The sequence below is a fragment of the Quercus lobata genome, chromosome 12 (assembly GCF_001633185.2).
Source record: "Quercus lobata isolate SW786 chromosome 12, ValleyOak3.0 Primary Assembly, whole genome shotgun sequence".
NCBI classification, from domain to species: domain Eukaryota; kingdom Viridiplantae; phylum Streptophyta; class Magnoliopsida; order Fagales; family Fagaceae; genus Quercus; species Quercus lobata.
Window position 1 is genome coordinate 29,832,821 of NC_044915.1, and position 25,089 is coordinate 29,857,909.

The following is a 25,089-nucleotide window of genomic DNA, read 5'->3' on the forward strand; positions in this document are numbered from 1 at the left end:
GAAATTTCCAACTTCGCCTAAGCCCGTTTGATGTGTAAGGTTTTATGTTTTGTCTTAAGTATAAAAGGGAAAACCCTAACCACGTTTTGGAGATGCTCCATATGCTGTGTGTGTGAATCTTTTGTGAGATCAAGAGATGGTTGCCTTCACATTTCTCATAGGGTTTCCAAGTTTCAAGATTATGTCAAGAACTTGGTGATAGATTCAGTTGCTGCATTAAGAGCTTAAAGATACATAAGCGGGGGTGCTTGTACTTGCTGGGAATCCAAGAAAGAAGTAGTCCATGGACTCGGAGCTGTCACATGGTCGTGGTAGTAAGTTTCCCACATGAGGTAGCAATAGAATGTTAGTAGTCTAAGTCGCTATTGTGTAAACTTCAATTCTTTCATAGTGGATTCAGTTTTACCTTGAGGATAGCTAAGTTAAATCCTCCCCAGGTTTTTTACCGGTTTGGTTTTCCTGAGTTATCGTATTGTTGTGTTCTTTTTTTTCCGCACTTTACAATAATATGATATATGTGTGTAAACCTAGACTTGATAATTTGACTAAGTAATTACTTGGCTAATTACTTAGGTTAATCTAGTTGTGTTTTAAGTGGTCTAAAAACGTACAACTTATTCGTCCAACCACAAAGAGTCTTCAACTAGAACAACACAATGATGGATAAGAATATGTTAAATTTCGTACAACCAGCATATAAAGGTTTGTCCACATCATCTATCATTTTCTAAAACTTTTGTGCACCATCATTTGAAACTTCAGTCGGTTTTTGCTCAATTTCACCTTGTCCCATTGGTTCGACTGCCATTTCATTTGTGGGGCATGCAACATCCCTCGGAAGTCACCGTATTGTTCATGGGAGTCTTGCACATGACTACTCCCACATTTGGGGGCTGTTGGCGCAGCTGCCGATTCCCCAAGAAATTTCCAATGTGTGTAACTTCCAAGCATCCCCTTACTCCACAAATGTTCATGTGCCACCCTGGGCGGTACTAAATTCAAGTTCACACATTTGGTACAAGGACATAAGATCTTCCCATCGCGTACATGTAAAGCTAAGTACACCTTGAATATATTCCCTGTCACCCCTCCTCTTCTTCATCTAACTTTTATCCATTGGTACACAAGATTTACAAAATCTGATTTACAACAACATTTAGTAATGCGGAGCCAATAAACCTTAAAAGTAGATTCATTTCAGAAAATTTGTTAAGAATAGGTGATTTGTTACGAACAGACATACCTAACTATGCTTAGATATTCACAGACATATGTATAACACTACTTCAAGAGAAACCTATGCTTTCAATTTTGTAAATAATAACACTAAATCAAGCATAACTTAATGTGAGTTGTTGTCGAATATTTTAAGCATAATTGTTGGAATTTTTTAATTTGATATGTAAACTTTTTAAAGCCTCACTTATTGTAACTATAGTCATATTTTTAAACAAATAAAACAATTAAAATAAGGTCATCCAAACAGTCTCAATGATCATTTGCCACTTCTTTTAGTAAATGTAAAATGTAATATATATATATATATATATATATATATATATCCAAAAATCTTTAACTTTAACTAATATAGCAGTGTTTTTAAAAACTCAACTATAGGTCCCCTCAGTTTGTAATAAGTATAGGTCCCTTCTGTTTGTAATCAGAACTTATTACAGAGGGACCTATAGCTGCATTTTTAAAAATGCAGCTATAGGTATATCGTTTTAGATGCATTTATAAGAAATGCAACTATTAGGCAGCCGTAGCTAGCTAGATTAGGGAATACACTTTTTATTTTTTGTAATCATATATTACACACAAGTGCATTTCCCACAAAGCAAGTAATGAAAAGAAAGCTACCCTATCTTTAGCAAGCAGTGGAAGACATGGTTTTCAGACCTGGACCGTTCATTGAACCATAAAAGGGAGAGGTTCAAGGTTTTTAAGGTCGAACCGGGGTCGAACCGTGATGACGTCATAATTAATTTAATAATTATTTTAAATATATATAAAAACATTAAATTAATAAAAAAATAGAAAAATTAACTAAATTAGTCTAATTTACTTTCAAGACAGCCAACAGACATACACAAATGCATTCACAAGCTGAGAAAAAGGCAAAGCTTAGTAAATTATTAGTTTGAAGTATCTATATATAATATATTCATCTACATAGCCCTCGCTAGATCTCAAGAGAGTGGGCTTGCAATGAAATCTTCATCCAAGTACTTTCATGCACATGCATTACAGGTATATCCAAATTCCAGCTCAGACATGCACGAGCTACAAAGTACTATTACTGCTTCTATTACAAAAGCACAAAAAGACCTTACTCTTACTAATTAACTATACTAACACAAAGGTAAAACATAAATAACTAATAATTAATTAAGCAACCATAGATAAAGTACTGGTACTAGTACTGCTTCTATTACCAAAATTCACACCCCAATGTAGTCCAAACTAGCCAATGTAGTCCATAAAACTTAAAAGTACAAAGTAAAAATACATAAACAAGCCTCCAAGTTATAGTACACAACTACACATTGTTTCTTACAAAAATACATAAAACTTAGTTCTAAAAAACAATAATAAAACTTCAAACTCCAAGTTACACACTGTGTCTTACAAAAAGACAGAAATTATCTCTAAAATACAAAATTGAACTTCAAAGTTCAAACAGAATTATTATGATCATAAATCATCAATGTCATGAAAGTTATCATGCTCGTCATCATTCCTTGGAAATCCAGGAGGAGGGCCAATAGGTTGTCCAAATGTTCCCAAATCAATTCCTTCAACCTCACTGCTATCATCTATAGATTCTACACACAATTTTGAACAAAATAAAAAGAAAAATTATTATAATGTTTATACAAGTTTGAAAAAGATAAAAGAAAAATCACTATAGGTTATCAAATTGTTTACATATAAACTAACCTTCAATATTAGAAGAAGCCTCTACATTTGCTGGATATGCACCCTATTCATAAATTGCATTCTCCAACTCTTCATAATTAAGAAATGGATCTTCCTCTTCCACAAATACCCAAAAATCAATTTTGTCGATACTTGCATAATCAATGGGATCAAAATTAAACTTTTTGTTGTAAAGCCTGCATAAAATGTCATGCTCATTATTGGAATTTGAACATAATTAGTAACTAACAATTACATTATACAAATGACTTCTTAAAAATTAATATAATGACAAAATATAGCATTTAATTACCTATGTCTCAATCGCAAGTTATGATTAACAAATACAAGACCATTGAGCCTTTGATGCTTCAACCTATTTCTCCTCTTAGAATGTATTTGATAAAATAAACTCCAACAACGCTCACATCCAGAAGAGGCGGAAGTTTGGCTAAGGATTCTAATTGCCAATTTTTGCAAGCTTGGAGCATCAGCACCCCACAACTTCCACCATTCATCTGATTTTCATAACACAATGTAATCTAATATTAATCAACATAAACAAACAAACTTTCAATTGAATAATCACTTCAGTTATTCTAATTATAGTAACAAAACTAACTTTCATCATGAACAAAAAAACTAAGATTTGTTTATAGTATTAAAGTAAACTAATTACTTCTCACCTAGATGAGTGGTCTTGCTTGTTGACAATGCAAGATCTCTATCAAAGCTCCCAATACGGTCTCAAAAATATTGGGTTTTCTTAATTACCTTTTCTTGATCACCGTCATATTTTGTCCCAATGTAGTCCAAAATAGCCATATTTACTACTCGTTTCCGACAAAAATTCTCCTCATCATATTGAAAAGCGGGATTTAACCAATATGCAGCAGCATGAAGATCTTTATGCAAATGCTTGTCCCAACGGTTTTTTATAATTGAGGTGTATGGCTTGTACAAGTGCTTCTTCATTCAGAAGATCTTCTTGATTCCCAACCGTGCTCTATGCATGCCACTCATACACATATCCTATTACAGGCCTTTGATCAGAATCAACAATCCGTAACAAACGAATGAGTGGCGATGAAATCTTGACAAGAACATTAATATCATCCCAAAAAGAATTATCCAAAATGATAGAAACTACTTCTTTTGTCTTTGACTCTCTTGCCAATCTGTTGTCCACAAAGAACTTGCTAGTCACTAAGACTTGCAAGTCATGCTTATGCACATGAAGGCTTCCAAATGAAAGGAAAGTAGTAGCAAATCTTGTTGCTCCTGCACGTACAATATCTATCCAACCAGGTCTCTTCCTCAACCAAGCAATCAAAGCTACATGATTATAAATAAAAACTGTAACTTTGGTTACACGATTTTTTAGTCTCTCCACATGAGGCATGTCTCCCATATCCTGCAACACAAGATTCAGACAATGTGCTGCACAAGGAGACCAACTAATAGTTTTATACTTTTCACACAACAATTTACCAGCAGGTACATAATTGGAAGCATTATCAGTAACCCAGTGAACTATGTTTTTTGGACCAACCCATGTAACTACTTCATCAAACAATTTAAACAAGTTTCTGGTATTCTTCACAATATCTGAGGCATCAACTGATTTTACAAATACCATTCCCCTAGGACAATAAACAAGGAAATTAATCAATGACCTATGTCTAGTATCTGTCCAACCATCAGCCATAAGTGTACATCCAACTTTTGCCCAATGCCTACATTGTGACTCAACCAACAACTGAACTTCTTTCTTATTATCCCTCAACAAAGGGACCCGTACAGCATGATAAGATGGACCTTTGTAACCAGGACCAGCAACAGCTATGGCATCAATCATCATTTGGTAGTACATTGAATTCACTACATTAAAAGGAATGCAATTGTCATACAAAAACCTTGCAATAGCCATATCAGCTTGCCTCACCCTTTCTTTGCTTTGGAATATACTTTTAAGACCAGGTTGAGCTCCTGGAGTAGTTCTTGGAGCAAAGTAATTATCCACTGGCTTTGTACCCTTTCTTTTACCTAAGATAGGTTTTTTAGGCAACCCACTACTAAATACTTCTTGAACATCATCATCTTCTTGCAAATCACTATTTATGGAAGGCACATTAAACATTTCTTCTTGACATTGTTTCTCAGCTTTTTTCTTCAACTCAAACTCCTTCACATATTCCAACATTTGGTATCTCACATCATGAGAAACCTTTTTACACGATCCAATATCACCTTTTATCCCCGCAAGGTGTTTTTTCATCCTATTAATACCTCCACCTTTATATGTTTGCCTACAATACACACATGTAAAAATATTCCGTCCCTCCTCATCCAACCCAAGGCTAAAATGTTCCCGAGCCGGATCAACCTTTTCCCTTACTCTTGAGCAAGATTCCACTACATTGGATTCAACTTCATGTGATGGAGTAGACCCGGTCTCTGTTTCCATTTTAATCTAAAAGACAAAACAACCAGTCAAACACGCACAGACCCATCAATTTTTGAAATATAGATATTCAAAAAATACATCAAAACACACATAGTTAGTTTTGCCACAAATTGCAGAATTACAATTAGACTAACAAGTACTCAATAAATAGATCAAAAGACACATAGTTAGTTTTGCCACAATTGCTGAATTACAAACAGACTCACAAGTATCCAATAAATACATTTAAACACACACAGTTAGTTTTGCCACTAATTGTTGAATTACAATCAGACTCACAAGTATACAAAAAAATAAAAATAAAAATACATCAAAACACACATAGTTAGTTTTTCCACAAATAAAAAGCCTCAACTGTGTAAACACAGAAATTAAACTGATTCTAAAAAATAAAAAAAGCAACTTTTTTTTTTATAATAAAATTGGAAATGAAAATTGGGTTTATAATAAATCAGCAATCAGATATTGATAAAATGATGGGTGAAAGAGTCAAATAAAAGAAAAAAGAATTTGAAGCAATGAAATTAGTAAATAGTAAAAAAAAAGAGAGTAGCCAATGGGTCTCACCTAATTGGTGGCGGAGGAGGAGGAAGAGGAAGAGAGTGAGCTGCAACGGCTGAGCTACGATGAGCGACGGCTGAGCTGCGATGAGCGTGAGAGTGACAGCTGAGCTGCGATAAGCTGCGATGAGCGTGCGATCTTGGCTGAGCTGCGATCTGGGCTGAGCTACGACGTCGACGACAGAGAGAGGCAGAGACGAGAGAGTGATTGAGAGAGTGGGCTGAGCTGAGCTTCGACAGCGACGTCGACGATAGAGAGAGGCAGAGACGAGAGAGTGATTGAGAGAATGGGCTGAGCTGAGCTGCGACAGCGACATCGACGATAGAGAGAGGCAGAGATGAGAGAGTGAGGAAGAGGCAGAGAGTGAGGGAATGAGGGTTTCGTTTAAGGGACTGAGGGTTATTCAATCAGAAAGCCAAATGACACCGTATTAGGGGAAAAAAAAAAAAAAAAAAAAAAGGACGAAACGGCGCCGTTTTAAGCTAAAACAAGGCAGCCCGTTTGAACCGTCCGAACCGGTCACGGTTCACAGAATAGGACCGTCGGACCGCGGTCCGGATGGTTCCATGCTTTTTTCGCATGGAACGGTTCTTCACCTTAAATGGACCGTAGATGTGAACGGTTCGAGGGTTTTACGGTCCAACCGTACGGTCCGGTCCGGGTTTAAATTCCATGGTGGAAGATGAAGAAACTGAAACTCCCATTAAGAAGCAAAAATAAAGAAGAAGTACGGTAAGATTTAGAAGATTGGACCACATGTACACAATGTAGTACAATCATGTACACATGTAAGATGTAGAAGAAAGCTAAATATTATATTACACACCAAATATGAGTATTTTATTATTATTTTAGTTTGTAATAAAAATCTGCAACCACATAACTGAAGTCACCGCTGATGCCAACAAGAATCATTAAGTGTTATTTCATTGGAACTCATTTTTAGGGAACTCATTTTTGGTTAATGAGAAATTTGTGTACCAGTTACATGTGCATAAGAAATTCCTAAACTTTTGTAACACCTCAAAACAATCAGTAAAAAAAAAAAAAAAAAAAAAAATCCAAAAACCATGGGTCTAAACTCTAAAAATTCTAACTCCCATCAATAATAGATCATATATATTATGAGGACCATCAATATTATTATTTATTTATTGAAATTGTCACAATCTACTTTTTTTCATTTTCAACTACTATTACAACAAGACAATCATTCAATTAACATAATCATTCAATGCGAAGCAACCTTGGCCAATTAACATACATGTTAGGGTTCTGTGGAGTTGACCTTGGCCACCTCCATACAAGACAATCATTCAATGCAAAGCAACCTTGAATGCATTTCACAAAATTAATATTTCACTTCTGCTTGTCACTTGAAAAGCTTCATAAAATACTCATGCTATTTTTTATAATCCCAAATGTCATGTGCTAATGTTAAATGGATGATTTTTCTATCTTTCATGTTTGGTGCATTGCATTACTGTTGTTCTCTTTATCTCTGGGATAAATTTGTTTCTTTAAATAATGAACAAGGTTTTGCCTGACTCAAGTATATCATAGTGTACTTTGTAGAGTATAACTGTATTATAATTTGTGTTTTCATTTGATTTCTCCAGCATTATTCAGAAATTCTGATCAACCACATAATTTATTTATTTTATTAGCTTCATCAAGATTTATGGTACTTAGTGAAATGATTTGTAGGTAATTATAACAACGGATGTAGCTGAATACATCCATTTGACCTGAAATTTCCCTATAGCGATGATGTTCAAAATACCAAGGTTGTTAAACCCGGACCGGACCGTACGGTCCGACCGGAAAACCCGGAAACCGTTCAGATTCACGGTCCATTTAAGGTAAGGAACCGTTCCATGCGAAAAAAGCATGGAACCGTCCGGACCGCAGTCCGACCGTCCGAGTCTGTGAACCGTGACCGGTTCACACGGTTCGGACGGTTCCCTTGTTTCAGCCTTTTTTTTTTTTTTTTTTTTTTTTTTTTCCCCTATACGGCGTCATTCCACCTTTTTTTTTTTTAACCCTCTCTCAATCCTCACTCGTCTCTGCCTCTCTCAAAAATCACTCTCAATCCTCACTCTCTCAAGTCTCAATCACTCTCTCGTCTCTGCCTCTCCCTTGTCGCTGTCGCACTGTCGCAGCTCAGCCCAGATTTCTTCCTCAATCCTCACTCTCTCAATCACTCTCTCCCTCGTCGCCGTCGCATTGTTGCAGCTCAGCCCAGATCTCTTCCTCACTCTCTTAAAGTCTCAATCACTCTCTCGTCTCTACCTCTCTCCCTCGTTGCCGTCGCAGCTCAACCCAGATCGCAGCTCACTCTCTCACGCTCATCTCTGCCTCTCTCCCTCGTCCCCGTCGCAGCTCACTCTGTGCCTCGTCGCCATCGCCGTCGTTGGTACTTTAATCTGTTTTTTCTTTGTTAATATTTGCAAGTTGATTGTGGATGATGATATAGATTTGAAGTGTTGGTGTGTAAATTGATTTGGGTCAATTGAAAATTGATTGTGGATGATGATATAGATCTGAAGTGTTGGTGTATGTGAAGACAAGGCTTGTGATATTATTGTAATTGTGAAAATTGATTTGGGTCAATTGGTGTTTCTGTCTGCCAAAATTACTTTGTTGTGTCTGCAACTTCTTGCTGCATGTTTTTTTTTTTGTATTTTTTATTGCTGTTGGTTTCAATAATATTTACATTATTCTCAAATCATTTGCCCCATTACTAAAAGCAATCTCAACATAATTGAAATCCCAGAATTAACATAGCATCTGAATATGCTAGATTTCAAATTTACTTAACTACAGCTATCAGACCACATATTAATAAAAAAATAAAAAGAGAAGAAGAAAAATGACCCTCAAGAATAGAACAGGTGGACCATGGACCTGTTTCAAAATGAGTTCAGTGATAGAACAGGCAGACGCCTTATAGTATCTTAACTAGCTTTTTCTTATGATGGTGTCCTGAAAACAATTGGCCCTAATGTCTCACATACTTGACAAGCACAATGAAGAAGAAATGACTTACACTTTAAAGAAACAATCCACAAGGCAACAATTTACTAAGATTGGTTCTTTAGTTATTTGATATTTAGTTTTTTTTTTTTTTTTTTTAAAAAAAAACTGTAGACTCTCCTATTTATACCTACCAATATCCAGAGTCTTAGGGGCTGTTGGGTACTAAATTTTAAACAACAATTTTCCATGTTTATACACTGAAACACGTATTTTTACAACACTTTTTAACCCACACATATTTCCACAGTACTTAAACAACAATACTAGAAATCTCTAACCAAACGGCCCTTCGTCCCTACTAAAACTATAGCTTAAATATAGGTCCAACAACCCACATCACAAGGTTTATGCCCATTTTAGACATGTTTTCTAAGTTCCTGTGACAAAAGGTTTGAGACTAGAATGAAGAGATAAGGTGAGACTCACTTGCCTCAAGTCTCTTTTGGGATTTGGGTTTAAAGGATTTAGTGGTTCAGTGGTTGCCCCATTAATCCACACTATATAAGTGACTCTAGTGAAACACTATGTTAGCAAGTGTATTTTGATGGCAAAACCCTACTAATTTGAGCACAACAGTGATGAAACTTATGATAAGCAAGCTTGCTCAAAACCTGACTCAAATATGGCCCATATTTTAGCTCAAACTTTTGTTTTGTTTTGTTTTGTTGAGAGAGAGATTTCAGCTTCTAGTCACAAAAAGAATTAATCATTTTTGTTTCTATTTTTAAAATATTTCGGATATAATTTATTACTCTTACACTGGGGCCTTCTTTCCTTTATTTTGTTTTTTTTTCTTTGAATCTTTTTCTCCTTTTTTTTTTTTGGCAATAATTTTGGGTTTAATTTATTCATTTTACAAATTTCACTTGTTTAATTTTTTAAAACTAAAGAACTAACTAAATTGGTTAAAATTTGGGAAACTTCCTCCATTTGAGGGCCTTAAGCGGTCGCCTAACTAGACTAAAGCAAGAGCCGCCCTGGATATGGGCTAAGTTGTTGAAAAACCAAAGGTGAGGTGGGTTTTCATGTCATAAACCTCTTTTAGGATGAAGTGATTGCCCCCATTAATTAATTAACATTTCATTAGTGACTGTAGTGAAACACTATGCTCGTAGGTGTATCTTGTGATTGCTAAAACCCGACTAATTTGATCATAATAGTGATTTAATTCGATCTTGTGAAGTTGTTATTTACAACTATTTTTTGTTGGCTCTAATTCTGTGTCAAATTTGATTGTAATTCTATTCAATCATTTTTTCCTGTATTTATGTGGGATTTTTATTGTAAGGGTTATGTGTGAGAGAGAGTGTGCAGACTCAAGTTTGTATTAAACATCAAGTGGATTTCACAAGAAGCTCACAAGAAGCTAACCCCAGAAGTAACCTCATGTTGAGAACATGACTGGAATGCTAAGAGTCATGACAGCCTGGAGTTTTCGCGAGTGTCTCGCGGATAAGGCCTTCTCGCGAAATACTCGTGAAACATTTTGTTTTGCTATTTTGTCATTTGTGCTCCACCAAGTCTTTACTCACACTATATATACCCTCATTACCTACATATTGTAAAGAGTGTTTTCCAGAGAGAAAACCTTAGCATACATACTTGAGAGTTAGAGATTATTACACCCACAATCATCTACACATTTTCTTGTGGTTTTCCTTTACTCCTACCTCTCCATCTCTCTATCCTTGAGAGGTTAATAGCCCAAACACTTACCACACCCAATCCGAGTGTCAAGTGAGGTTTTGGTGCTACTGGGAAACATTGAAAGAAGTCAATCGTTGGCAGATGCAATTGGGTTGAATTGCGGGATTCAGGAAAGCTAGAAAAGACAAGGTTCCAAGAAGTTAGTTGGTAGCGGGAGCTTGGAAGGCTTAAGTACATGGGAGGTAGACTAGGCTTGGAGGGTTTTTTGTTATTTATGTACTCCAACTTATTCTTTAGTGGATTGATTTATCACTTGGAGGGCAACAAAGAGGTTTTTTGCTGAGTTCTTCAGTTTTCTCTTCGATAACATATCTTGATGTTATCTTATGTTTGCATCCTTTTTCCCTACTCTTTAAGCTTTTCTTTTATTATTGATATTAAATGAATATGGTTTAGAGTAGTTTATCGGTTGTTCGCATGCATTTACTCTTATTCCACACTTAGTTTAAGTTAGGGTAAAAGCAACCGATCCGTAACTTTTAATTGGGGGTCTAAACAAGCTCTTGTGTTTATACACAAATTTGAGCTTTCACGTCTCATTTTGTCACATGCTTTTGACATGTCAATCTCTGGGGTTGCAAACCCTTGTTTTCTTTCTTTTCCTTTGAATGTAGCTTTAAATTGATCATTTCAACCATTCGTTATCAGCGATGTCTCTATCGAGGAAAAGTCATTTTAGAAAGCTGTGATTAATTAGAGTTTTCAACCAATGTTTTAGTATCTTGTCTAGCACCAGTGACGGAGCCAAAAATCTTTCCAGGGTGGCTAAGATGACTATAACAAAAATCGTATGTACAAAGAAAAAAAAAATACTTGATTTATAAGTTAACTTTAACCGACTAAAGTTGTGGCATTAGTTCCTTCATGTTACCAAATTTTCTATAAAAAAACACTTTTTTATGTACACATTTAAATAATCACTAAAAAAAAATAAAATAAAAAATAAAAAAAAAATAAAAAAACTCATTTCTAGCTTGTACAAAATTTCATTTTGACAAGTTTCATGGTTGAAAATATATATTCTATAGAAATGGTTGCAACTACAAGAGTAATAATAAACTTTTTAGCCCTTCTAGAGAGTTCTATATCTAAAGATTTAACAATTGAGACAAAGGATTGAACACTAGTTTCTAAATATTGAACATTTTTCATGCTTTGCATCAATTATAGACAAGTTACTTGCAGTTTATGATCAGTAAAGTATAAACTATGTTTACACTACAAGAAATCTGGATTTAGGCGACGTTTTTTTTAGCGACGTTTTTAAATTCGCCACTATAAGTAGTATATTGTGACGTTTTTAAAAAACGCCGCTAAAGAGTGATCCTTTCGCGACGTTTTTCCAAAAACGTCGTTATAACCCAAAAATAGCAACGTTTCTTAAAACGCCGCAAAAAGTACAGTTTTAGTGGCGTATTTTTTGTTTATAGCGACGTTTTTAGAAAACGTCGCTATAGTTTTTAAAGAACTCAGACCATATTTTTCAAAAAATTTCAGGGGAACAAATAGCAACGTTTTGGATAAACATATAGCGACGTTTTCAAAAACGTCGCTATATGTTTCCCCAAAATTTTCATCCTTTTCCAGTTCAAAATTTCACTGAGTAGGAAAGTTCCCACCATTTCTTCTTTTTGTTTTGGATAAATATATAGCGACGTTTTCAAAACGTCGCTATATGTTTCCCATTCAAAATTTTACTAAGTGGGAAAGTTCCCACCATTTTGTCCTCTTTTATTTTTGGTCTCCTTTCCTTACACGTTTTTTCAGTCATTTTTCTTTCTTATCATTCTTTTTCTTTCTCAAACAAACTTCCCTTCCTACTTCCATATTCTCCCCCCCCCCCCCACCCTTATCACTTCTTCACACTTAGCCATTACCAGCCATTGCTGCCACGGCCAACCCATTGATGTACGAGTTCCTCCCTCTCTAGCCACCACCTACTGCCACTACCAGTCTTTTTTCCCTCTTTTTTGGTGTTCAAGTTTCTTTAAAGTGTAAGTCTTTGTGTTTTGGCTTATGGGTTTGCTTTGATTTAGTTTTTCTTTAATGGGTCCTGGAGTCTTTGTATTTTGGCTTATGAATTTGCTTTGATTTAGTTTTTCTTTAATAGGTCATGAAACTTTTGTGCTAATTTTTTTTGTTTGCTTGTTTTGGTTGGAGTTTGGTACAGAAAACTCTTATTCAAATTTGGATTTTTGAGCAAAAAGACTTGAGCATCAAAGGCTAAATCATTGTAAGTTTATCTACAAGTTTGTAAATCTTGGTTTTTCTTTTTCTTTCTTTTTTTTTCCTACAATTTTTCTGTAGTATGTAGATTTTGAATTTTTTTGTTATTAGTTTTGTGGTTTAGCTAGCTTGAAATTAATTTTTTTTAAAAGCTCACTACCCACTAATGTGTAAATAATCTCAACTAAATGCTCTTTATATGTGTATATATATATATATATATATATACTAGTCGCTAACCCGTGCGATGCACGAGAAACTTATAAAAATGAGATCTTAAAAAATATAGTGTTAATTTTTCTATTAAATACGTCCACTTTGTTCTTTTTTTGTTTTTTTAATTTCACATCCACTTTGTTCTAATAATAATTTTTTTTAAAATCTTATTTTTAAGAAGCCAAAAAATAAATTAAACCAAAATGACACATAATTTAATTTTCACCAAACTTTGATGAGTCCGAACTAAAAAGCAGCCAATACACCACAAAGAGAAATGAAGTTTAGAAAAACATGATGTCATCCAAATATATTATATGGTAGTTGCAAAACCGTGCAATCCATGGGAAAGATTTTGAGTATAAAATATTATTTAATCTTATTTTATTTACAATATTCATCATATCATAATTGCACAATATATTTAAAGGTAACTACAAATTTTAGTAATTGAACCTACATAATAAATTATTTTAAAAAAAAACCTAAATAATAAATTAAGTATTATTCGTTCATAAAAAAAATCTATTAAGCCAATATTGTAACTCTTTTGTGATCAACGTTAAGTGAGCACAGTTTTTAGTAATTGTTTTTTCTAAAATGTATATAAATGTTTTGCAAATGTAACTTCCATAAATTTTTAAAAGAAGATCTAAACAATTTTTTTTTTTTCATTTTTCTTTAATTACATATTAGGATTCCAATCTCAAAAATCCCTAATCTCAATATGAAACATTCAATTACTAAATGAAAAAGATCAAGTAAACAAAAAATTAAATTAAATTAGAATATGAAATACAAAAGAAAGAAAAGCTATGAAAAAAAATTCACATACTTTAAGGACAAAGAATTAATAGAAACAAAACAATGAGCAAAGACAATTTTGACGTGGTGTATAATATATATAACATAATTTTACAATATATTCACTTGTAGTTGCGTAGTTTTAGTATCACAAATTATTCTATAATTTTTTTATCATAATTTTGATGCAAAAAATTATGAATATTTAATCATCAATAACATATAAACTCATTATTTTTACTTCATCCATCACATTTTACCAAGATGTAATTGTTGCAAAAAATTGTGAAAACTATGTGGCTCTAAACTTTTTTGCGTGTGTCAACCAGCCGGTCAGTACAAAATGATAAGAGAAATTTATTTTTTTTATTAAAAAAAGTTTGATTTTGAAATGAAGCTCACGTTGGTGGGGTTGTCCGTGGCATTAATGATTACATACCACACAAAAAACCAAAAAGCAAGATTGAATAGAAACAAAGAGACACATTGAAAAAGAAGCAAAAGAAGGAAACGTTTTTTATAATATGTGGGAGCCGAAGAAGAAAGAAGAAGGTGGAGAAGGAACATGGTGTGGCGTGGCGACAACTACAACGAAAACATGTTGATGATGACGACAACGCGAGCAAGAGCTAGTCGGTACTCAGTAAGTTACAAAGAATGGAGAGAGAGATTTTTATATCTGAAAACCTTTTTGTTTTTCTGGTTTATGTCCGGTATGAAATTTCCGGCGAAAATCCAATATGTTTTCTAGTGTAGGTCGATTTTTAAATCAGCACAAAACATAGGTGTTTCTGTACCGGATTAGGTGCCGTTATGAAATATTTCGGCTCTATTAATTTGATCCAACCCCTGCACCATATCCTAATCCAACAACCCATTCGACCAAATCATTTAACATCGACAATTTCATCATCCCCAAATTCTCAAATTCTATAATCAACCCAAAAAAACTACCCACATCTCCTAAGTTGGAAAAAAAAAATCTACATTTGATGATTTAAAATCATAAACTATCAAATGCATACAATAATAACAATTAAATGAAAATATTGTTCAAAAAAAAAAAAAAACTCTAAATTTTGTATTGCCTTTTCCAACACTACCCATTGTAAAGGGTAAAAGCCTCTTTCTACCCTTGCACTCTTTGCAAAAGTCTCTTTCTACATTTGCTGGCTCAGTAACTTGAATCAAAATACTAAAACAGAACATGGCGTTCAAACCCCAAAAGTTTGCTGATAAAGAGAGAGGGTGAAGAATGAATTCTTGTTTTTTTTGGGGGTCTAAAGAAAATATAAAGTGAAAATTTATAAGGAACGGTGTTAAATTAATAACTATCCAACGGAATGATGCAACTGTACACCAACAGTAGGAAAATAGTACTGAAACGGTTTTCCAAACGAAAAATTATACTTTTTGTGTTTTAATTGCATATGTGTCGTTAATTTATATAGCCATGTGGTGCAATGAGACGCGGTCAACAAAAAGTCAAACGTTTCGGGTATTAGTTATTATATAGATATATATATATATATATATATATATATATATTTGTTTTTTTTATTGTCACTAAATTCTCAAGCACCATGACTCATTAACATTGGACATTTGATATTGTGGAATAATGATGAGGTCTATTTGATCTATTACAAGCTTATTGCAAGCATATGTTAGTTATTGTTGAATTTTCAATAGCTTTATATAGCATTTTTAATATTTAAAAAAAAATAATGAGTAGGTTTTGCGACGTTTTAAAAACGTCACTAAAAAGCAAAAGGACAAATGCTTTTGTGACGTTTTTGAAACGTCGCTATTGGTGTGATTATTTGCGACGTTTATAAAATATCGCTAAATGTATTTTCTTACACCATGAACGAAAATGTTATATTATTTAGTTACGTTTTATAAAATGTCACTAAAAGTTTTTGAATGCCACTAAAGAGTACCATATAGTGACGTTTTTCGAAACATCGCAATAGACCTATAGTGACTGCTCTATTGCGACGTTTTCGAATGTCACAAAAAAAAAACGTCGCTGTAGGCCATTTGTGTCTATAGTGATGTTTTTGGGTTTTTAGTGACGTTTTACAAACGTCACCTAAACCCAGATTTCTTGTAGTGTTAAGGGTCCATTTGGAATCAACTTATTTAGTTGAAATTGAAAACTTTTTGTTGAAAGTACTGTAGATAAAGCTGAAAGTTAACTGAAATAGTACAGAGAGATCTATGAAAAATACCAAAAAGTGCATTGGGACACATAAGGAGTAGAAAAATAAGTTAAATAATAAAAGAAACTATCTAATATGAGCTTATCTCAAATGCAACCTAGGTATGGTAATAGAAAACTTTATCATATCACCTTCAACTATTAAGCAAGTTATTAAAAATTATAAAATATGTTATATTTTAACAATCAACACTTTTATATTTTTATAATCAAAATATCATATCAACTGTAGCGAATTCAATCCACTCATTCAATGGTAAATAGAAAGTAAAAGTCACTCATTCATTCATTCCTGCCATACATTATATATTATATAAAAGCTACACAAATACAATCAACATTATTGTAGTGAACGGAGAGAGAAAGGGAGAAGTACTTAGGATAAATTTAAAAACTGCAAGGTTTAGGCAGGGTTCGATCAGTTTCCCAATCCTTGTTCAGTTTCATGTCTTTTTTTTTCTTTTTTTCTTTTTTGTTCGGATAATATATTGTTCAACGGGATAAAGGTATGATCAAGGTTTTCAGACCCGGACCGTTCATTGAACCGTAAAAGGAAGAGGTTCAAGGGTTTTGAGGTCGAACCGAGATCAAACCGGGATCGAACCGTGATGACGTCATAATTAATTTAATAATTATTTAAAATATGAATTAATATATTAAATTAATATAAGTAGAAAAATGAACTAAAATAGTCTAAATAAAAATAAAGATCTAATTTTTAAATGTCTTTTTTATATCACAACTTCCATAAGGCAAATAAAAAATATTAAATCTTAAACAAACATAAATATTGTTTGATAAAACTCAATATTTTACTTTTTTTTTAAAACCTTTTTATAAGAGTTTATGTCTAAATTATCTCAGGTTATGCTCAAGTCCAATAGACCATCCAATCAATTGTTTTATGCCAAAGCCCATTTGAATATTCAACTCTTTATGAAAATTTTTAAAATAAAAAAATAAACAAAAGCTAGAGGAGTGGCCGGATAAATACTTAAAGCTATACAAAATTGATTAAATAAGGAGCCCACCAAAATTTTAAAAAGAGTGGTTGACAGAAAGCAAGCTGTCAATCATCTTCAAAGCCTATTCAAGCCTAGCCTACATACTTTACCTGACTATATTTATGGCATGTGGTTGTAAAGAATAGATGGATGCAATGTATCAAGGGTCCGGTTAACATTCACGTTGGGAAGGGGATGAGTCAGAAACTTTAAAACTCATTTTTGTCATTTCCAAGGCTTTGTTATGTCGCACGTGCTAGGCTCACCAAACTAAAAAGCAAAAATAATGTTGAAAGAAGTCATCTACTTAAACTGAAGGCAGGAGACCAAGAAGAACGAAAGAAGTAGTGAAGAAACAAAGAAGAAGAAGGAGCTGCGCCGTCTGCGCTGGGTTAGGTGTTTTTGTTTTTGTTTTTTTTTTGAAGAGCTTGGCCTGAGCAGTAAGACCTGCTCTCTGTTTTCTTTTTCTCTCTCGCAATTTGTTTTTGTATTTTTTATATTCAAATTCTTTATGGACTGAGATCAGTTTTCCGGCCAAATATAGTAAAAAAATGGAACCGTGCGAACCTCTAAAACCGGCCACGGTTCTCAGAACCGTACGGTTTAACTGCGGTTTGAGCGGTTTCATGCATTTTTCACATAGAACGGTTCTTAGAGTTAAAAGAACCGTAAAGATGAACGATTGGAGGTTTTTCCGGTCGGACCGTACGGTCCGATCCGAGTTTCAAAACCATGGGTATCAAGGTTTTCAGACCCAGACCGTTCATTGAACCGTAAAAGGGAGAGGTTCAAGGTTTTTGAGGTCGAACCGAGGTCGAACCGGAGTCGAACCGTGATGACGTCATAATTAATTTAATAATTAATTAAAGCCTAAATATAGATATTAAATTTATAAAACTAGCAAAATTGACAATATATCTATATATGTGAGGGAAATTTAATGATTTTCAAGCATATATTTAATAATTAAATAAGAAAGTTAATAAAATAAAATAATAACCATGAAAACACTAAAATTTATGATTAATTTTTGAAGTAAATTTGAATATCTTTGAAGGATTTTAATTATAATTTTTTTTATTCCTTGTAAGAGATGGATAATTTAATTAAATAGAATAAAATTGTAAAAAAAAAAAAAAAAAATTGCTAAGGGGTTGGACCACACGGTTCTCACCGGTTCGTGCGGTCCAACCCCGGTTTTAACGGTTCACGGAATTAACAAAAAATCCGGTTCTTTAAGCTTAAAAAATCGATTTTCATCCCGATTCCCGGTTTTCACGGTCCGACCTCTCGGTCCGGTCCGGTTCTGGAAACTATGCTCTACTCTTGGTTTTGTATTAGCCCAGGAAATAGCCCAATTAGCATTCACATATGTGACGACCACAATATGTGCACTTACAAGTTACACGTTTTTCCTTTATAATTGAGTTTTTGGCCGAAAGGGCAGAGAAAACAGGAGATTTCAACATGTATGTACTTATTCTCGAACTAAAGGACTTGTAACTCAGACTTTTTGTCGTAAATTCAACACTATACATTCCTTCAACCAACGAAGCCATGAGTAGCTATGAGTTCTAGTTTCATCACATGGCAAAAAAAAAAAAAAAAAGTAATTAAAGTTGGATAACAACTTGCTTCCTTACACTATCGAGGATACAGTTCAGTGATCGGTTCTCCATCAACTGACCATGGCACCGACTGGCTTGAAAAACCCTCATGTTGCAGCTCCTTTTTTGGCATATTCCTGTTTGCTTTATTCCGAAGCAAAAATGCTGGCTGCTGAGGTAACTGCAGGCTAACAGAATAACTGTCAAGCATGAGAACTACTGTTGCCATTGTAGGTCGGTTGGCTGGGTTTTCTTGAACACACAATAACCCGATATGGATGCATCTAATGACTTCATTTCTTGAATGGGAACCTCTTATAGTTGGATCCAGCAATTCAATGGGTGTCCCATTTTTCCATTGTTTCCAAGTCTGCAAAGATAATATTCAGAATCATTACAATTTTCTATTTACTGGACCCTGGCCAGCCAGAACCACCCCAATTATTTTTCTCTTTGAGCACTTGGAACTGATAATATTGGCATTCATAAGGTTTAACACAAAATTGAGATAATTTGATCCACTCACATAGCTTAAGAGGTCCTCATCATGTTCTGACTGATAGAAACAATTGTTCTTCTTGCCACTTATAATCTCTAGAATTAGGACGCCAAAACTAAACACATCGGACTTTACTGAGAATCGTCCTTGCATTGCATACTCTGGAGACATGTAACCACTACCAACAAGTACCATCAATACGACAATATCAACAAGATTGATTTTGGAAACCAATTATAGTAGCATAATTGTAAAGTCTTTTGTTTTTCAAGCTATCAATCACCTTAAAAGGTATACATCTTTTCTTTCTAGATAATTCTAACATACTACAAAAGACAATAAGCGATTTTGATGATTTAGATTAAGTAAGGTCAAATAAAGCAATTAAAAACTTACTATGTTCCAACGATTCTATTTGTATTTCCTTGAGCTTGATCCGCAACAAATATTCTTGCCATGCCAAAATCTGAAATCTTTGGGTTCATATTGGCATCTAACAAAACATTGCTAGCTTTAAGATCACGATGTATAATTCTAAGCCGAGAATCTTCATGAAGATAGAGAATCCCTCGAGCAATCCCTCCTATAATCTTGTAACGACTTGACCAATCCAGTTGCCCTTGCCTCTCTGAGTCTATTAATTTTTTTTAAAATTAAATATTCAACTCAGAAATGAATGAGACTCAAAAGGATGATAAAATTAATTGATACAATTCAAAAGATCAACTTTATATATTCTCATTATTTTGTAAATTTTCAGCTTGTTAATTAGCAGTATTCAGCTTGTGGAAAGTTCATGACAAGCAGATCTTTGAAACATTTGTGCCTTAAGATTTCAAGCGATTTTAAAGTGATGTATCATGTATGTCATTGTATAAACTTTTAGGCTACCATGCATTTCCTTGGACACAAAATTGAAAATAAATCAAGAGCGAGTTCAGATTGGCCAAACCGAATAAAAAGTAATCAAGGCTTCTGTTAGGCACGTATTCATAAATAAGTATCTTTTCTTCTCCTTCAAAGCAAAATCCCAAGAGTCTCACTAGATTCCTGTGTTGAAGCTTGGCAACCAGCACAATCTCATTCTTAAATTCTATTGCACCTTGCACAGAGCTTTTGGATAGTCTCTTCACTGCTATTTCTTGTCCATTAGGAAAAGTACCCTGGAAATATATAGGGTTAGGAATAATTTACACTTGTATAACTTTAAGTACTATAATGTCATCTAATTAAAAACTATTTATTGAAATATATATATATATATATATATATAACTATATTCCTACCTTGTAAACCGTACCAAAACCACCTTTACCAATCTTATTATCATCCGAGAACTTGTTCGTGGCAGTTTCAATTGTAACCAAGTCAAATTGCAAGGACTCTATGGCTGTTATTTCAATTCCAGCTACACAACCAAACATTAAATATATTGAATTCTCGAAATGACAAAATTTTTACGGACAAATGTTCAAGGATAATGACATATATATGATGATCAGACAACTATTTTTTACCATCTGGTTCCAGAAATTTATTGTATTTCTTGCTTGTTCTACGCAGGAAGCAAACTCCAATGGCAAAAAGCACCATAGCAACAGAAAGTGGGACAGCAATAGCGACAATTGTTGTAGATGACTTACTTTTTCCTGTAAAAACAATTAACCACATCATTGACTTGGCAAAAACTTTGATGGTCCATAATGGAAATTAAAGGTCCATGTAGCTAAGAGAGTAGTACAAGGCCTATTTTCTGTAAGGTTATGTTACATAAGTGGTCACCAATTGGCCAATCAGATCAATAAAGAAAGTGAGCCACAGGAAGCCATATGTATATGGGTATGTACTGAAAACTTAATTGGTAAAAAGTTTATGAGATATCGAAAACTAAAACCCATTTCCGATGTATTCACCATACTATACACTAAAGATTATATGACACGAGACAGGGCAGGAAGAGGAGTCCCTTGATCATCTATTCTTTTCCTACACTACAAATCTTTAAAAATTAGGCCATATACGGTGGAGATACAACAACTAATTAAGTAATCAATATGAATCTTTAGGTATACATTATATTTTTTTATACTCACATTTAAAATAAATAACAACTATCAAAATCATTAAAAAACATATCTTAACAACTATTCCCAACGAGTGTAACAAAGACACATGTCAAACACGAATACATCAGAGAAATTTTCAATGCTTGTGCTTCTTAGATATTAGGGCCGGTTTGAAATTCACTTATTTTGTTGAAACTGAAAACTTTTTGTTGAAAGTATTGTAGATAAAAGTAAAACTTAGCTGAAATAGTATAGTGAGATCTATGAATAGTATTAAAAATTATAGTAAAACTTATAAATAGTAACAAAAATAAGCTGAATGGTAAAATAAATTAGCAAAATTAATCATACCACTAGAGATATCAATATTTAACCCCTGTTAGTACAGAGAACTCAAAGCAATTGCCATTGCTTTTGTGATGTCTTCCACTTTATTACTACAAGCCTACGACAAAGTTGGTATACTAGTTTTTCTAGTAGCTTATTTAATAAAAAGGTGAGATAGAAAGAAAGAAGTTAGTTTACTTTCCAAAAATTTAATTTAATTTTTTATTATTATTATTATTTTATAATTCGATATTTAGAGAGAGAGAGAGATTTGAACTGAAGGTCTCTTTTTTAAAAATTACGAAAGTGATCATTTGATCTAAGATGGGAGACAAAAAGGGGATTTAAGGAAAAGGCAATATTCTTTCTCCAAAAAAAAAAAAAAAAAGCAAAAGGCAATATTTACTGACGATAAATACCTTCAACAAAACGGACAAGAAATATTCATACATAACAACAATTTTGAGTTCTCTGTACTAACACTAGCATACCAAATATTGACTATACATCCATAACTCTCAAGAATTGGACAAGTTAATGGTATTAGCAATTTTAAACAAAGACGAGTCTTTAAGTAAAATAGTTAACAATTGGCGTGGTCCACAGTATAATTTCTCCTCGAATTGAAGCCAGAAACGTTAAAAATCTTATAGAAAATTAATGATGCTATTGATGTGAAAAAAAAAAATTAAATATAGCGTACCTCGAGGCAGAGGAGGAAGTGGAGTAGATGATGCCGTGTAATTAAAAAATGGATAAACTTCATATCTAATATTAGAGCTCGGAAGCACAACTGTTCCACCTTGTTTTCCAGTGCAGCACATGGGAAGAGAACCGATGGCACTTTCCAAAACTGTCAAGCATAAACTGACAGAAAGCTCCGGTGTGCACTGCACCAAACAGTAGAGTGTCACCGAGCTCGTAAACTTTACAGCCGCCGTTGCAAATTTCTTGTCCGATTGGGAATTGGCAGCTTGTTGCTTCAATGAATTCATGGTGCTTGCTAATAACCCGTTGAACCGGTCTGGCTCGATGACATTCTGGGCTGTAGTGTTAAAGTTCTCAAAGGGTACTAAGTTGTTCAGGTCTGATTCATTGGTGTAACGCAACGTGCACACATCGTACCAGATTAGGATGATTTTGTCGAAAGGACAGCGGTTTCGTATGTCTTTTGTTGCAGTAGAGATGCAGTCTTTACAAGCAGCTGGGGTGACATCACCACGGCAGAAAAGAAGACCCGTGGCCACGTCCGGAGGGTTTTGACCCACACTGGTTTTGTAGAACCCATCTAGGCGTGTGGAGTTGGAAGATAGATCAGAGAGGAGGAGGTTGAGATTGGCTTGGTAGGTACTGTTGGGAGTGAAAAAGCTCGAATTGGAGCAGTAATGAGCGGCGTAATTTGGTGCTCCTTCACTTCTGCTGAACAGGTTAAACAAGCTTAATAAGAGCAACAGGGATATAGGAATTTTGAAGTCGGCCATTTTTTCCTGCAATTTGCTAGTACCTGTAGATCCACTTTACCAATATTTTCATCTACTTATTGTAGTCTTGGTTTATGCATTAGGTAAGATATTATAAAGGCGTAAATGCACTTTTAGTCCTTATATTTTGACGTTTTTTCATTTTAGTCCCTACATTTTATTTTTTCCACTTTTAGTTCCTAAAACCAATTTATGCCCTTCATTTAAGTCCTTCAAGCTAACTTCCGTCACTAATCTAACAGGAACATTGACAGATGAATAAAATAATATTAAAAATTTACTGTAGCACCAACACATCAGCCTATAAATTTAAAAAATTAATTTATTAATTTTAACTGAATAAAAAAAATAAAAACAGAATTAAAAAATCATGCTCAAACGCATCTTCATCTTTCTGAAAACCCAGACCCATTCTTCTGGATCTTTGCCTAGAATAAAAGCACATGTTCTTCAACAACCCTCCACCACTACCCATAGTGAAACCCACCCTCACCACCACAACAACCCTCCGCCACTACCATGAACCTGACCCACAACAAAATTCCCTGCCACAATAGCTAACCCATAGTGAAACCCACCCCTAACACCACGGCAACCCCCCATTACCACCACTACATCAGTAAAAAACCGAGCCACAACCACACCCACACTCATCAAAACCACCATCGCCATAGCCACCCAACACCGCCACACAACAAAACCCACAACCCAATCAAATGACCCAAAAACTCAAATCGGTGTTCAAGAAAGGAAAAGGTGGAGTCCAGAAGACTTTGCACGAGTCGTTCAAGAAGAAAGAGACTTTGATTCTAGTCCCAGTTCGGAAAGGCGTGGACGAGTTCACCGAGTTGCAAGCTTGCATTGTGCCTAATGACTCGGCCCTTTCGCACTTCAGGTTCTCCCTCAACCAAAGAAGAGTAGAGCAAGGGGCAGATCTTCAAGGTTTTAATAATGGATGCCATGGATTCTTGATCCAGAGAAAACGATGGGAGATATTTGAGTTTTTGGATTTGATGATTTTGTTTGGGTTTGAGAATTTTGGGGGTTTTGGTTTGTTTTTCCTGTGGGTATCTGACCCGATCTTTATCAACGATTCATTTTCTCTCTCTCACAATTCAACCAATCTAGATTTTTTGTATTTGTTTCCCAAGAAGATTTACTGGTTTGAAGGTTTTGTTGGGATTGGTTTGGTTGTTGGGTTTATGGGTTTGGTTGTTTTATTGGAGATTTGGGTTTGGTTCGTTGTTGGAGATTGATTTTGCAGGAGATCTGTATTTTTGTGATTGTTGGGTTTTGTTCTCATTTGAAGATTGCTATGTGTTTTGCATGTTTGGTTGCTTAGAAAATGCAAGAAGAGAGACAAAAATATTGATTTTTTAAATTTCTGGGCAAGGTTTGCTGGGAAGAAAATGAAGAACATGATTAACGTTGAAGAACACATGTTTTTATTCTGGGCAAGGCTTGAGCATGATTTTTTAATTCTATTTTTATTTTTTTTATTTAGTTAAAATTAATAAATTAATTTTTTAAATTTATAGGCTGATGTGTTAGTGCTACAGTAAATTTTTAATATTATTTTATTCATCTGTCAGTGTTTCCGTTAGATTAGTGACGGAAGTTAGCTTGAAGGACTTAAATGAATGGCGTAAATTGGTTTTAGGGACTAAAAGTGGAAAAAATAAAATGTAGGGACTAAAATGAAAAAACGTCAAAATATATGGACTAAAAGTGCATTTACGCCTATTATAAAATGAGATGGAGAAAAGATGAGGTGGCAATTACCAAACGAAACGAAAAAAGATGAGGTTGGAGGTTCCCCCTTAACGCACGACGGTTTTGACTAGTCAGCACGTGATGAGGAAAAAACAATCCAGAAAAGTTTTTTTTTTTTTTTTTTTCTTCGTCCAAATCTTATCACATGAAATTCTGACTTTGTTCGCGG

The 25,089-nt window shown here is 34.2% G+C and overlaps 2 protein-coding genes across 2 annotated transcripts; both read right to left on the reverse strand.

Moving 5' to 3' along the window:
• Positions 1-2,426: 2,426 nt before the first annotated feature.
• LOC115969969 lies at positions 2,427-6,337 on the reverse strand. The gene is made up of 5 exons (XM_031089612.1): positions 5,954-6,337; positions 3,606-5,392; positions 3,233-3,437; positions 2,941-3,116; positions 2,427-2,825 (listed from the first exon to the last, which is right to left on the reverse strand). Exon 2 carries the CDS (start codon positions 5,384-5,386, stop codon positions 3,926-3,928), a length of 1,461 nt encoding a protein of 486 aa, XP_030945472.1. The 5' UTR covers positions 5,387-5,392; positions 5,954-6,337; the 3' UTR covers positions 2,427-2,825; positions 2,941-3,116; positions 3,233-3,437; positions 3,606-3,925.
• A 12,220-nt stretch (positions 6,338-18,557) lies between these two features.
• Positions 18,558-23,200, reverse strand: LOC115969967 (cysteine-rich receptor-like protein kinase 10). The gene is made up of 7 exons (XM_031089611.1): positions 22,370-23,200; positions 20,791-20,922; positions 20,560-20,681; positions 20,226-20,436; positions 19,670-19,907; positions 19,301-19,451; positions 18,558-19,144 (listed from the first exon to the last, which is right to left on the reverse strand). The coding sequence occupies exons 1-7, from the start codon at positions 23,145-23,147 to the stop codon at positions 18,812-18,814; spliced, it is 1,965 nt and encodes a 654-aa protein (XP_030945471.1). The 5' UTR covers positions 23,148-23,200; the 3' UTR covers positions 18,558-18,811.
• Positions 23,201-25,089: the final 1,889 nt, after the last annotated feature.

Bases quoted from the DNA above. Each gene is read 5' to 3' on its own strand.
- LOC115969969 (XM_031089612.1), bottom strand. From the start codon at position 5,386: ATGGAAACAGAGACCGGGTCTACTCCATCACATGAAGTTGAATCCAAT.
- LOC115969967 (XM_031089611.1), bottom strand. From the start codon at position 23,147: ATGGCCGACTTCAAAATTCCTATATCCCTGTTGCTCTTATTAAGCTTG. The intron at 19,452-19,669 runs GTAAGTTTTTAA...ACTTGTTGGTAG, and splicing joins AATAGAATCGTTGGAACATA to TGGTTACATGTCTCCAGAGT. The intron at 19,145-19,300 runs GTGAGTGGATCA...TTATCTTTGCAG, and splicing joins ATGAGGACCTCTTAAGCTAT to ACTTGGAAACAATGGAAAAA.